We start from the raw sequence: 14,292 nt of genomic DNA on the forward strand, positions 1-14,292 counted from the left end.
GGGCTTTGTTTTCGCTATCGGGGAATTGAATGGTCGGACGCTTCCGATGGGCGCTCGGCGCCGCGCACCCCCGGGCAGCGCCGCGCCGCTCCGCGCTGACAGCGCCGCGCCCGCGTCCACGCGCGGTGCCGGGCAGGAGCCGCCCCGCTGCGCGCCTGCGGTCTGCGCGCATCCCGGCACGGCGCTGCCGCCGTCGGTGCTGTCAGCGGGGCATTACTGCGGAGATTACCGGGGACGTCGCTGGGAGAGGGTGGCAGCCCGGAGCGGGGCGCTGGCTTGTGCCCGCTATGGGCAATTCGCACCAGTACAGCTCTTAAAAAAAATGTCCCGTGGGGGACCGCGAACTCCTGCGGATAACGAAAACTTAGCGCTGAGGAGCGCCGGCACAGCCCCGTGGTGGCACAAGGCGCCGGGGCCGTGCAGGGCTGGGAGCCGCACGTCTGGGCCGTGCTGCAGGAGACCCCAGGCCACGCTGGGTGCTTCGGGCCTGACCTGCTGCCTTTCCCCCTCCGCTCTTGACCGCGCTCCTGCATTCCGCCGTGCGGGCTGAGCTCACCGATGCTCCGTTGTCTCTCTGCAGTGGTGGCAGGTGGTGGGCAGCTGAGGGTCCCGCTGCGCTGGAGGGGGCAGGTGGCTGCGGCGGCGCCCAGCACCAAGCCCCAGGCCGAGCCGGAAACACGGTGAGTCAGAGATGGGGCACGGGTGGGCGCAGCCACGGCCCTGTGCCGTCTGTGGGGCGAGCGGCCCAGACTGCGTGGCACAGCCGGTTGTATCGCAAAAAGAACGGCCGTGGGGATGGGTCTGGTTTGGGTCACCGGTGCTGGGTGCCCTGAACCTCACTGCCTGCGGGGCAGAGATCAGTGTGTTTGTTCTCTGCAGAGCAAAATGAGGCGCAGGCCTGCAGTAAGGCCAGAGGCAGTGCAGGAGGCACAGAGCAAACATTGCTGTTTTGGTTTCTGGTTCCTGCCTCCTGATCAGCCCTCCTGGAGGAGGACAGCAGAAGCCAAAGGCCCAGCCCACCAAGGCAGCCTCAGGCTCCTCTCACACCCACCTGGCTTGCCAAACTCACAGTGCCTGACCCGCGGAGGCCTAAGGCCTACGAAACCGTAAAGCTGTGCTTGGGAACCCCCATGGAAATGGGGCCGTCGGCCACATGTTGGCTCTGACGTACAAGCTCATGACGTGCAGCCAGGCTTTGCTTCCCACACCGCTTTGAGAGCGAGGCCTCCCTCCCCAGGAAGGAAGACAAAGCTGTGTTGGCATGTGTCTTGTGTTCTGCGGGAGGTGCTGCTTGTTTTGGTCAGCACTGTGGCTGGCGTTCAGCTGAGATGACCCCGGGCACTGCTCTGTCCTTTCCCTTACCATGGTAGCTGAGATAATTTTCTCTGTACAGTTCCAGTTAGTCTCTGTTGCAAAGTGATCGTTTGTTCTCTGATCAAGTTTCTTGTTCACATTTGTTTCATAAGCGTGAAGGAGCAAAAGACCAGTGCCAACAGACAGGCTGATTGTTATGCAATTAATTAAAAAAAAAAAAAAAAAAAAAGCTATGCATCACAAGGATTTGAATTATCTCGTTCTTCCACAGGAAACCTAAAACAGGAATCTTGATGTTAAACATGGGAGGTCCAGAAAGGCTGGATGATGTACATGACTTCTTACTGCGCCTCTTCCTGGACCGGGACCTCATGACGCTTCCAGCACAAAAGTAAGAAATGCTGTGAAATACTGTGTTACAGTCGCTGCTCGGCGTTTGGCTCTCGCATTAAACTTCAGTTTATTTTATATTCACATTTCTTAGGGCTGCTCAATCTTTGGACCTGTTGGTGCAGGAAACAGTGTTGTAGTTCTCTGGAAAAAAAAGTGTGCCTAGATGCATCTCTTTTGACTGCAAATTCTGGTTTGCTGTCATCTTGTAGTTTTGGAAGCGTGGTGGAATAGAACATTGAACATGCAGTGCTGGTTTGTTTATAAGTTGGGGACGTTGCCCACTCTAGCAGAAGTATCTGGGGGAGGGGCCGGGGGGGACTGGGTTATGCCATTAACACGTGTACCTTTGGAATGCTTCAGTAAATTGGCACCGTTCATCGCTAAACGCCGCACGCCACGAATTCAGGAGCAGTACAGCAGGATTGGAGGTGGGTCACCCATCAAGAAGTGGACGGCAGTGCAGGGAGAAGGCATGGTGAAACTGCTGGACAGCATGTCTCCTCAGACCGGTACTTCTTCACTCTTCTCTGCTTTCTAACAGCTTCTTTGGTCTGATGCGTTCAGAGTACAAGTACATGAAGCAGCTTTTGCTTCTCCGTTTTAATTGTGAGTGCAAAGTGTTCTCAATCCTGCTAGGAAATCACAGTGCAGATGTTCTTATTCTCAGTATACACAAGAACATGGGGTCCGCAGACGTGCAGGTATAGTTTTGTGGTGTGGTCACTTCTGTGACTGCTGGTGGACGGCTTTGGTTTCAGAGAGCAGCCTGCTGTCAGTATGCATTTATCACACTGTAATGTGGTGTAGCACCATGAGCCGACAGCCAGACCCACCTTCTCCAGCTGGATCCAGTGCGTGCTGTGGTTCAGCTGCCACCTCTGCTTGCAGAAATGAGTTTCAAAGTTGCCCTGGTTATAGCCACCCTTAGATACGTCTAACACATTTCATCTTGCTAACTTCAGCCACTAGAGTTGAACTTCTGGCCTCTACTCCTTTCTTCTCTTATCAAGAGAGAGCAGGGCATATGAAGAGTGGTTCATTGCATCCCAAGGTCGTTGCCAGAGAGAGGAGCTCACCCTCCAAGGGCACCCTTGTCTCACTCCTTTCATTGTGGGGAAAAACCTGGATGACTGTCATAGACAGAGCACGTAGCTTTCAGATGGATAAAGCAAGGTGACTGGAGTGTCAGCTGGTGCTTGCACAAATGCAAAGTGCCATACCTTGTCCTGCAGGCTCTACTTGAGCTTGAAGAAGTCTGCCCTGGAGAGAAGTGACAGAGCCTTAGACGACAGGAAAGGAGAGTATATTTCATGTGAGTAAATAAAGGGACAAGAGATGGAGTGACATTCTCACTCATAAAGGAGGTGGAGGTTTGTGGCCCCTGGCAGAAGCAGTATAATCTCATGTAACCATAGCTATAATTAATTTTCTTAATATTTATGAAGATCTGCAGTGAGAATGATGGTCATTTGGGGCTGCCCATGTCTACACCCACAGAGTAAAACTGTCTGTCCATCCTAGCTGTTGATGTTGTGCCAGCCCGAACTGAAAGGACAAACAGCTGCAAGGGAGGAGGTCAGGAGTCCAAAGCAGTTCTGCAAAGGTGTGGGTCTGTCTTGTGTTCCTCCGAAATGTCTCTCTGAAGTTACGGGTTGCTTCAGAGCTCTTGAAACTTGCCTGAATCTGTAGCTGATAATAATGGCTAAGAGACCTAACAGCAATTAGGCCCCATTTCAGGAGCGAGGAAGAAGAAAAGATAAGGTTTTGTGGCTGAGCTCTGCAGGGCTTGGCAGAGGGATAATGGAGAGCCCCACCCGAGGAGCAGGAGATAAGGCCTAATGGCTTGGTGTGAGTAGAAGCAGATAGTACCTTTGCCAGCAATTCTGCCTGCCCCCCACCAGATCAGGCTGCCCACAGCCCCTCCAGCCTGGCCTTGAGCACCTCCAGGGATGGGGTGCACACAGCTTCTCTGGGCAAGTGTGTTCACTTGCTTTCCCCTAAAACTCCGAACAAAATTGACGCACAAGTCACTTTTAACTCGTTTGTGGTGGAGTTTGTGCAAATTTAGCTAAACTTCAGCATGCGTGTAGCAGGATGAGCACAGTGGCTGTACTCTATACTGTGTCTGACCTCTTGTGGGACAGACAAAATGGAGTGCACCATTGCTGCTTTGACAAGCTGGGGAGGCAGGGCCATCATGATTGGGCTGCCTGAAATGAGCTGTCTGGGGATCACCTCTGTTCATGAAGGCCTTTGCAACATGCTTTTTGTTGAAGCAGCCAGCAGGCTTTGAGAGCAGAAGGAATTAACAAGATCACTAAGCTACCCACTGTGCTCTTCACCAATGTGTTAGCTGCAGATAATACTTCTCATCCTGCCACTCCAATAGGAGCACTAAACGTTTGTATTGGAAAAACCTCTGGAGTACGAGGAGCCAAAGAAGAGAGCTCTCCATCTCTCTCCTGCATTGCTGCTGCAGGCTGCTTTCTGCCTGCAGTTTCCAAGATGTTTGAAAGCGTGGTGCTGGTGTGTCAAGGAGTCACCCTCCGTGTTTGACCTAGATTCTCAGCTGTTCAGTGGAGCCTACTTCAGATTGTATAGAAGAGGGCTAGAAGTAGGAGCTTGGAGGTTGTTTTCCATTTTAATTGTGTCTGGAGGGTGAAAAGTAATACTCTTGAAAGGCCAGGACCAGAACTCCCTCATTCATTCAGCATGCAGCACGTCACTGATGCCTTCATTCAGATGGTGTTTGGTCTGCTTTTCCCCTCAGATGCTATTCTCTCAGTTAATTCCAGCTGTAGCCTCTTCGAGTACAGTCAGAGCCTGAAGCCAGAAGTGCCCCCTTCTGTGGCATGGAAGGCAGCAGTATTCTAGCAGCTGCGGCCCCTGAGGGGTCAGACTTGCAACAGGTTCTGGAGATAAAGCTTACAAAGTTTATCTGCTGTTCTCAGTGTACCGCTCCCACTTAGTTTTGTTTGGTGACGGTTTTTGCACAGTCATGCCTGGCTCTCTGCAGCCCTTACCTTTGAGAACTCATTTAAAGGCTTTGGGTTTTGCCAATGGTAGCTGCAGTTGTAAATACTGAATGTGCCAGGCATTCCCTTTAGCATTTTGGGCAACCTGGCCGTGATACCAGCACTGTGCTGCTTTAGAACAGCTTGAACCAGGCGTGAGCCCAGGCTGAGCTACGCGTGTTGGTTCTGTGTCAGGGCCGTGCTCATGGCCCTGAGCCCTGTTAATGAGTAACTTGCTGTTTGTGACTGTGAGACATGAAGCTCATGGCAAAGAAGAAATAATCTGCATGCTGTTGTTGCCTTGATCTGGCCTTCTGATGGGGCTGGAGCTTGCAGTTATTTGTGTTTCCAGCTGTTGAAGTGCTCAAGCTAGACAGGATCAGTAAGGTTTCCTTCTATACCCATAAATCAGTTTACTGATGCACTGACTCATGGGATACGTTTGACACGTTACACTTTGGCAATGAGACTAAGATCAAGTAATAAATAAACAGCCTCACCAATGTCATCTGGGAACAATATAATTTTAAAATGAAGCTTTATTGTTACAGGCAGCAGTCTGAAAATAAAGAGTTCTGCTCTGAATGAACAGGGCTGGGTAGGCTCAGTGGTCTGTAGGAATAAATCACACAAATATGATGACAGGAAAATCCATGTCTGTTTGTCTTGTGCTAGTATCAAATAGGCTAATGTCTTGCAATGGTAATTAGACTTCAAGAAGATGCATTTTGCCTTTTTCACTGTTTTCAGTTGTAACAGTTCTTGTTATTTCTTACAAGCTGTATTTTAGCTGAGATTCCCTTGTCAGCAGAATGGAAGCTCCCAAGATGAGAGGGCCATGATCATCCTTAGGTTGGCAGCTCTTCGCTGAAGGGGCTGTCGTGTAATCCTGATTCTAACTGTAACAACAAATTGAGCATGTGTACACACGTGAAACCCTGCCCTTTGCTGCCTGTGATCCAGTACAGAACACAGTAACATGAGAGTATTGCAACGAGTTCCCACGTTGGTCATCATTTTTCCCAACATCTCCTTTTCCAGGTTAAACTCCTAGTATCTTTGCTCTGTTTAGTCAGTGTTTTGATTTTAACCCCGTTTAAATATGCTCGAGGTCACCCCCCAGGTGACCTGAAGGTGGCTCAGGACTTGCTGCTTCTCCCAGCTGGGAGCTCTCTTGCCTCCTGCAAAGAGCTGGGGCCGGCTAAACCTGCTTTCTGAATCCTGCCTAAACCTACAGAGCGCAGAACAAGCACAGGACGTCTGCTTCCTTCAGAAACCTGTTACAGGTTTTTTCAGAGCTAGTGACCTGGAAACTATGAAAAAGAGACTTTGGGTTTGTTCTAGAAGCCTCTGTCCTTCACTTAAAACAAAACAAACCAAAAAAAAAAAAACCCCGAAGCTGACACCCTAACGATTAGAGTTGGAAAATGGAAAAACCTGAAGAGTCCTTGGAGAGAATAGGACTGCCTCCAAAATGAAATGTTTAAAGGCACGAATATCTCTGTGAAAAACAAACTGAGGAGAAATGGAATAATCTGTGCCCCTCCTGAGCGCCCCGATCTCAGTCCCAGGCCAGCCCCTGGTCCTGCAGGCTGGCAGGCAGAGCGGGCTCACCAGCGTGGCAGCCGGTGCAGTTGCATCAAATGGCAGTTCCACATCATCCTGGTTTTAACTTTGCTTTTTAATAGGGTTAAGTAGAGGCAAGGAAACAGAGTTCTGTTTCGTTTTTTTTTTTTCCATCTGTCTAGGTCTGCCTGGTTCTGTACCATGCACTTGTTAGCTAGCAATATTGACTGGGAGTTATTGGCAGATGCTTTTTCTGCAGTTTCTCTTCCTGTTTTGGCTGGCAGCACCCCACAAGTACTACATCGGCTTCCGGTACGTGCACCCTCTGACAGAGGAAGCGATCGAGGAGATGGAGGATGACGGCGTCGAGAGAGCCATCGCCTTCACGCAGTACCCACAGTACAGCTGCTCCACCACAGGTGAGAGCTCGCGGGAGACCTTCTCCATTGGCGTTGAGGTCTTCTGTGTTTAGTGTCATCCTGAATTTCATGGAGGAACTTCTTGGCTCAGGACAGCTTTATGTTCATTGTAGGATGATATAAACTGAAGCCCAGGAGCACTTCTGAGTAAGCTTTCTCCGTGGAAACTCCAACCGTTCTTTGGTTAAGGAGTGGTTTAGCAAGTCACTCTTGGCTTCTACACTGTATGATCTTTGAGATGATCATCCCCCTCTGATGCTCTCAACTCTGATTTAGAGTTGTGTTTAAAACACACGTAAAATATTACAGTACTTTCCTACAAGGCTGTTATCATCTGACAGTTTGCTGATTCTGTGGACAAACTTGTGTTCTTAATTCTCTGTATTTCAGGAAGCAGCTTAAATGCTATTTATCGCTACTACAATAAAAAGGGGAAGAAGCCAAAGATGAAGTGGAGTATCATTGACCGATGGCCCACACACCCCCTGCTCATCCAGGTACAGATCTGTGCAAAGCTATTTCATGCTAGATGTTTTAGTGTGATAACTTGAGAAAGTAACCACCTTGTCCTAATGTATTTGTGTTATCACAGCAGAGTTGGCAGGAAGGAACCTCTAGAGGCCATCAGCCTGAATTCCTGCTTAGCCTGTAGCTAACATAGACACAGATCCTTCTGTTTGTTGGATGCTCCTAGGAATCAGGACATTTTTAAGGCAACCTGTCATGTGGAAGCTGCTGTCTCATTTGTGAGCATGTGTTGCCTTTCAGCAATTCCTGATCCAGGCCTTTGCCTTTTTGTTTCCTGACCAGTGCTTCGCCGATCACATACAGAAGGAACTGGACCTGTTTCCACCTGACAAAAGGAAAGACGTCGTCATCCTTTTCTCAGCCCACTCGCTCCCCATGTCTGTGAGTTACATCAGGCTGCTCTGTGACTGTTAGGCCAGAATCTTAGAACCATAGAATCGTAGTAACGTTGGGAAAGAGCTCTAAGATCATCATGTCAAACTGCCACCCCATCTGCACCATGCCCACTAACCATGTCCCCAAATACCACATCCACACGTTCCTTGCTGTCTGAGTTGAGTTGGAGGGTGTGCAGCTGGCATGTGGGCCGAGAGAATCCACCCTTGCAGGAGTGCCAGGCAGTTCCTTTGTCAGGGCAGAAGGGGTTGTGGGGGCACTGGTAGCCAAGCCCTGGTGTCCCTGGCTATGTCCTCACCACCATCCCACGCACTCAGTAGGGACAGGCTTGACACAAACGCATTCCTTGGATGAAAAAGCTCTGGTGTTGATGTGTTGAAGGTGGTGAACCGTGGTGATCCATATCCACAAGAAGTGGGAGCTACTGTCCAGAGAGTCATGGAGAAGCTGAACCACTCCAACCCTTACCGGCTCGTCTGGCAGTCCAAGGTGGGTGCTGGGGGACAGCGGTGCTGCCAGCTGCAAGGCATACACTGCTCTGCTTCCAGCTGGTATTTCTGCTAGAGCAGAGTCCCTGCCTTTCACTCAAAATCACTTTTTTCCAGATAGTCTTGATCCATAGTTTATTGCCTCTTTGGTACACTGCATAATTTGAAGTAGATTTTTGATATGTCCCGTGGTCTCATAATGCACAGTTTGGCATTTTTCTTTCTCTGCTGGAAGGAAAAATTGAGCACTCATTGGACTTTTTTTAATCGTTACTTTTAGATGACCTTGGAGCAATTTTTCAGAAATTGTCCCTGTGAAACAAACATTCTTAACAATGATAGCACATAATCCGAACAGGCTTAATTATTCTCGATGAAGACTTCTTGCGTTATTTCATCCCTATTATTACTGCTGCAAATCCAAAGGAACTGAAGTTTTACCACAGACATGTCCTACAAGTAATCATATGTCTCATGGGCATTGCACTCCCATGCTGGTCTCCTTTTGTTCTTTAGGCTGCACCTTATAGCACATCAGCACCAAATACTTCATGGATAGTTCAGTGTTAAAGTGAATTTGCTGCATCCTATTTGCTCACATCTTCCAAAGCCAGGGAAATGTGTGCAGTGCAGGTCTCTTTTGAGACCAACCCAGGCTCTCTTTTGGGGGGGTTTAAATGGAAGGACAGTGGGACAGTATGTCTTCCTAAAAACCTAACAGATAGAGGGAGTCAAAAGCAGAGAAATAGCAATAATTGACTCCTTATTAAAAAATAACTTAATCTGAGTTGTCCTGTTAAAGGAAAACATGGTTGCATTTTCTGAGGATGATTTATTGAGGTTTTTTTCCTCTTATTCTTAACAGGTTGGGCCAATGCCTTGGCTTGGTCCACAAACGGATGAGACAATTAAAGGACTGTGCCAAAGAGGAAAGAAGAACATGTTGTTGGTCCCCATAGCATTTACAAGTGACCACATTGAAACGCTTTATGAACTGGATATTGAGTATGCCCAAGTTTTGGCAAACGAGGTAAATAGTTGACAGTTTTTATAAATGTTTGGATGTTGGTACTCCCGAATTGTTTTTCGTCTTTCAACATTTTGTTTTCTAGTTGCTCTTTACAATACGATTTGGGGGATTTTTTTTTCTCTAAATTGAAAATAAATCTGAACTCAAAGGAGTTTATAGGAACACAGAACAGGTGAGAATTTGTCTTTCTAGGTTTAACTCTAAACTTGCTAAAAAAGAATCAGCAGATTTTTGGCAACAAAGTGAAATTGTACATCTGAGTTACTTCTACTATATTCAAAAAAGTGATATTTCATTTCATTGTTTTGGGGCAGCTTTTGAAGGAAAAAGGAGGATTTGAGTTGCTAACAGTGAAGGATCTAGCAGACTTAACTTCTCTTGTATTTGTTTCAGTGTGGTGTTGAAAACATCAGAAGAGCAGAGTCACTTAATGGAAATCCACTGTTCTCCAAGGTATCTTCTTCGATGCAGTAGTCACTAAAGTTTGCAGTTATGTGTTTCCTACTACATTGTGGATGTCTTCTTGTAGGTTTAAAATGCTTTGAGTTTGAGCACAAAAAGTAGAAATCCCTGAACTTGATCTGTGTATCACAAAGTGTTTTTATTTGCCACGTATTTTTTTAAAAAAAAACAGTTCCAGAAGTTAGCTTTGACAGAGAAGAGCAGTTCTGTATTTGTTAGTAGTTGTCTTTTAGTGGAATATTTATTGTAGGATACTGTGTCAGCACAGTTTTAAAACAGGATTTTCTCTTGAAACAGTGAGGGATGGTTCTTAAAAAGCAGCAAAGACTGACAGACGTGCACTTAGGCAGCCTCACCAGGCTGTGTGACACACGTTCAAGCGTTTCCTGATTTTACACAGGCAGGTTTGCTCACCGCTGTGTTTTAATTAACTCTCTTTCAGGCTCTGGCTGACTTGGTCTGCTCGCACATCCAGTCCAATGAAATCTGCTCCAAGCAGCTAACGCTGTGCTGCCCGCTCTGCGTGAATCCTGTCTGCAGGGAGACCAAAGCCTTCTTCACCAACCAGCAGCTGTGATGGGCAGGGTGTCTTGTGCAGGAACTGTCCTGGTGAAGCAGCGCTTGGCCAAGCTCTCCTGTGCTACATCCTTAGACTGGTAGTCCAAGCAATGGTAACCTCATGGAGCAGTGAGGAGAATTTGGGGTTTTTTTTTAATTTTTTTTTCTTACGTTTCCTTTGTTTGAGAAGTGTTTGTAGCAAGTAGGTTTATCATGTGAGATGTGGAAAAGTCTCATCTCATCTGATTCTGATTGGACTTAGCATGAGTATGCACTGAAAAACAAACAAAAAAAAAAGACAGGGCTTTTATACAGATTGGCTTCTATTTCCTATGCAGGGATTTATTTGTATGCAATTTTATCATGAGTGCATTAATTTCAGTTTTCCAGATTAAGCAACAATTGTTTTTGTTTATACTTAAGGTGTAGCATAACTAGTACAGTCATCAGTTGTTTCTTCTGACTTCATATGGGTTTGAAGATCAGGTGACCTCTACTGCTTTTTAAATAACGTGTCTGTTTTTTTTAGAACATAAAGATAAGGTTTTGTTTTGTTTTCTCCTGCTAGAAACTTCCTGTGAACGCTTAGCTGGGATAGTAGAACTCACAAGATTTGTTTACATTTTCTAGAAAAGATAACCACTCATCACCTGCAGGAAAACCCCTGCATTTGCAAAGCATAAAGATAAATAATTCTGGTTGCTGATGCTGCAGAATGTGCATGGCGCATGTTTTAAATCCAGCACGCGCTGAAACATCTTGGTTCATCTTCTAAGCAAAATGGCTTTTTAATCATTATTAAAAAGGGCTTTCTCTGGTTAAGTAAGTGTAGGAAGTTGGGCTTGTTCTCCAGCAGGTTTATAGATCCACTCTGTGCTTTCTGCTGTGTCACAGCCCTGTGGTTTTTGTGGGATGCTACGGAGTCAGATAGGTACAATTGATCTAGCTTAATTGATGATGCTATTTAAAAGTGAGGTGATAAATCAAGAGTCATTTACATTGCAGATGTCCAAATGTGCAGTGAGAGGAGAGCAGGCTGCCCCTCACGCTGGCAGCTGCGTTCTTAGCGTACCTCTGTCAAAAGTTAAATTTTGTCTGTTCGATTTCTGGCACCGGTGGTGAACCTGTAGCTGCATTCATAGCCCGCCTGCACTTTTGCTCATTGGGCAGGTGTCCAGGTGCACCTGGGCTGCTGCATCCACTCCTAAGCAGCAGCAGTTCCATGGAGTGAGAAAGCTTTTAGGGCTGAATCAGCACTGACATGCTAGTCTTGCAGCAATGCAGGGTGTTCTGTAAAGTGATGATAGCTCATCATGAGGTTTGGGAAGCAGATGGCTTGCTGCTCGGACAGTAATTTTTTCTTACGTAACCGAGGCAGGAGCGGTTTGAATCCCTGATCTTTCAAGGATGGGATTGTTTAAAAATCTTTCAGGCCTCTGTTGGTATAACAGGGACTTATCTAGTTCTGTTTTATGCTAGAAGAATTAACTAGGGGATATTAAAAAAGTAAATGGCCACTGTGTTGGCCAGCCAGCGGCCTGGGGATTGCCATGGAGCAGTGCAAATCTTGCCCCATGAGCACCCATGGCCCCAGATGCCTCAAGGGTTGACTGAAACCCCTCCACTGCCAGCCTGCAGCTCCCAGTGTGGTTCTGGTGAGACAGGCTTCGTCCTCAGCACCAGAGCCTCCTGTGTTGCTGCTGTAGCACAGAAATCTTCCTCTGCTTGCAGTATGTGTGCCTCCTCTTGGGGCAGGAGAAGCAGGGACAGGCCTGCAGGTGGCTGGTGGCAGCATGCTCTCCGCCCAGGGCTGTGGCTTCCCGAACCTCGCTGTGCTTTCAGTGCTCTCCAGCTAGGAGAAGTGTGTTATTTTCAAACAGTGGGAGAATCTGTAGGGCAGTTTTTGCCTTTCAGAGGACATGAGTAGAGAGCAGGCTTCTGAGTGTTGAGTAGGACCCAGTGGCATGGCAGCAGGGCGCTGTCGGCCAAAGCTGTCTCTCCTGGAGCCTTGGTTGCCTTCACACTTTCCAGCTCTCATTGAGCCTGTCCTCTTGGCACAGAGGGCACCCAAACTCCCGCGATGCTGCAGGGGGGTTGGCTCCCTCCTGCCTTCTGCTCAGCCCCTGGGCTCTGCTTACTCTCCCAGCAGGAAGAGGGAACAGGAAGCTGATCCCTGCCCAGGTGCAGTTGGCAGGGTCACCGTGTGGTGTAAGGGTGAGAATTCCATGGAAAGACTTCACATCGATGCCAAAAGAATGGTGACGTCAGCAGCAAGTGTGGGCAGTGAACTCTGGCCTTACGTCTCACTGGAGGAAGAACTTCTCTCGATCCCCACTTCTCTGTGTGATACTTGATGGGTGGCAGAGGGCTTTGTTAAACCTTTCTGTTGGTGCCCCTTTCCTACCACCTAATGGTTACGGCCACTTCCATGTGGAAGTATCTGAAGTTGGGAACTGAAGGTTAACTCTATGCGATCGTTGCAATGCAATAAATACAGATAGGCTTTTTATTTTCATACTGGAGAGAGTACTGAAAATGCTAGCTGGCACTAAATATGAGGCATTACATAAAAGGTATTTAAAATGCACTTTTTAGTGAGCTAACCGCAAGCGAGATAATTACTAAGCGTCTTTAGCCATTGTTGCTATCAGACCATAATGCAGAAATCACTTAATTTTCCAGCTTTTAGCAGATGGATCACGTCACATACAGCCAGTGGGTTATTTCATTTTCCTGAATAGTTCACTGTGATTTCACCCAGTCCTGTTATTTAGCACACATTATTTCATCTTAGAGCAGCACCAAGAGCCTGTCAGAAAGCTTTCTGAGCAAGTGAACTCTCAGCTCTACGCTTATTTTTGAGAGGAATCCGTTTCTTCCCTTTGCATTTAGAAATAAATCTGAAAAATGAAACCTGAGAGACTGACAGCAGTGGGAATTTAGCTGCCGCTGAGATCTCCCGATCCCGGGCTTTGTCTGGGGGTGCTTCCCACTGTGTTTTTCTGCAGTGGAATTCACCTGACCTTCCTTTGGATGCTTCCAAGCTGGCTGTCCACATCCAAGCCGCTCCCTAGGTCCTGTTTGTGGTCAGGGGATGTGTTTTGGGGCATTTTCCCCTCCATTCTTGTGCCTTCCTGCCATCCGCACTCAGCGGTGCTTTGTAGCTGCTGTATTTGGGAGGCTGTACTCTAAGCCCTGCTGCTGTGCGTTCTGTTTTCCCCTCTGACAGATTTCCAGCATTTGGTGCTATTAACTCAGGACCTGATCTTGTCAGATCCTGAGCACTTTGCTCTGATTGAATTGATCCAAGCGCGTGGAATTGTCAGCACTGGGGAGACCACCGTCCTCTGGCAGTAATCTAGCCTGACTTTTCATTATCAATTATACTCCTCGTGCAGAACTTTGTGTGCGAGTGTTTGCCATTTCCATTTGCCTTGGCAACACGCAGCAGGGTGGGAGTGTCGGTGACGTTTTTCTCTTTTGGAGTTCTGTGAAATCTGGCTGCATTTTAGCAAACGGGACAGCTTCCAGGAGCAGTGCTGTGATGCTGAACAGCACGGGGATAATTTCGGTGAGCCAGGGTCAGTGGGGTTTTCTTTGCAATATTTGGAAGCTCACCTTGTGTTCCTCTTCTGTCACACTGAGAGGGTTGGAAATCAGCACAAAGTGGAAGGTGCAAAGGAGAGGTATTTCTTGGATTGTTTCATGCCAGATGTGCACAAATACTTGCGTTTAGTCTACCATGTTTATTTCGGATTGAACGAGGACTTCCATGTAATGTAACAATTTGTATAACCTTGCTGTGTGTCATGTACTCTAACGATGGAATTTCAATTAAAGATTTTTGGAGGAAATGGCTAAGCTGCGTGTCTCAGTGAGAGCCCTTTTGGTGCCTTAGTGGAAGATGGTGCATGAAGCTTCGTGTTGGTTCTGAATCCGACCTGCAATCGTTAATCTACTTAGTTATCTATTAATGGTCTCTAGGCATCTTATTTCTTATGTTAAAAATTAAGTGCTTGATTGATTATTTTTTAGAACAGTGATGAGAGTTGTTGTATACTTAAGCAGATCCATTAGTGAGCTCTCATTACTGGATTTGATGGGTGGGAGGGAGAGGAATGGAC

The 14,292-nt window shown here is 47.3% G+C and overlaps 1 protein-coding gene across 1 annotated transcript; it reads left to right on the forward strand.

Annotated features, from left to right (window-relative positions):
* FECH (ferrochelatase) lies at positions 122 to 14,029 on the forward strand. The gene is made up of 10 exons (XM_021380448.1): positions 122 to 680; positions 1,586 to 1,705; positions 2,068 to 2,216; positions 6,572 to 6,706; positions 7,097 to 7,203; positions 7,517 to 7,615; positions 8,012 to 8,119; positions 8,984 to 9,148; positions 9,542 to 9,601; positions 10,053 to 14,029. The coding sequence occupies exons 1-10, from the start codon at positions 559 to 561 to the stop codon at positions 10,185 to 10,187; spliced, it is 1,200 nt and encodes a 399-aa protein (XP_021236123.1). The 5' UTR covers positions 122 to 558; the 3' UTR covers positions 10,188 to 14,029.

The sequence above is a fragment of the Numida meleagris genome, chromosome Z (assembly GCF_002078875.1).
Source record: "Numida meleagris isolate 19003 breed g44 Domestic line chromosome Z, NumMel1.0, whole genome shotgun sequence".
Lineage (NCBI taxonomy): Eukaryota > Metazoa > Chordata > Aves > Galliformes > Numididae > Numida > Numida meleagris.

Coding starts and splice junctions, on each gene's coding strand:
- FECH (XM_021380448.1), top strand. CDS start 559: ATGCTCCGTTGTCTCTCTGCAGTGGTGGCAGGTGGTGGGCAGCTGAGG. Junction 7,616..8,011: donor CCCACTCGCTCCCCATGTCT/GTGAGTTACATC, acceptor GATGTGTTGAAG/GTGGTGAACCGTGGTGATCC. Junction 9,602..10,052: donor GAAATCCACTGTTCTCCAAG/GTATCTTCTTCG, acceptor ACTCTCTTTCAG/GCTCTGGCTGACTTGGTCTG.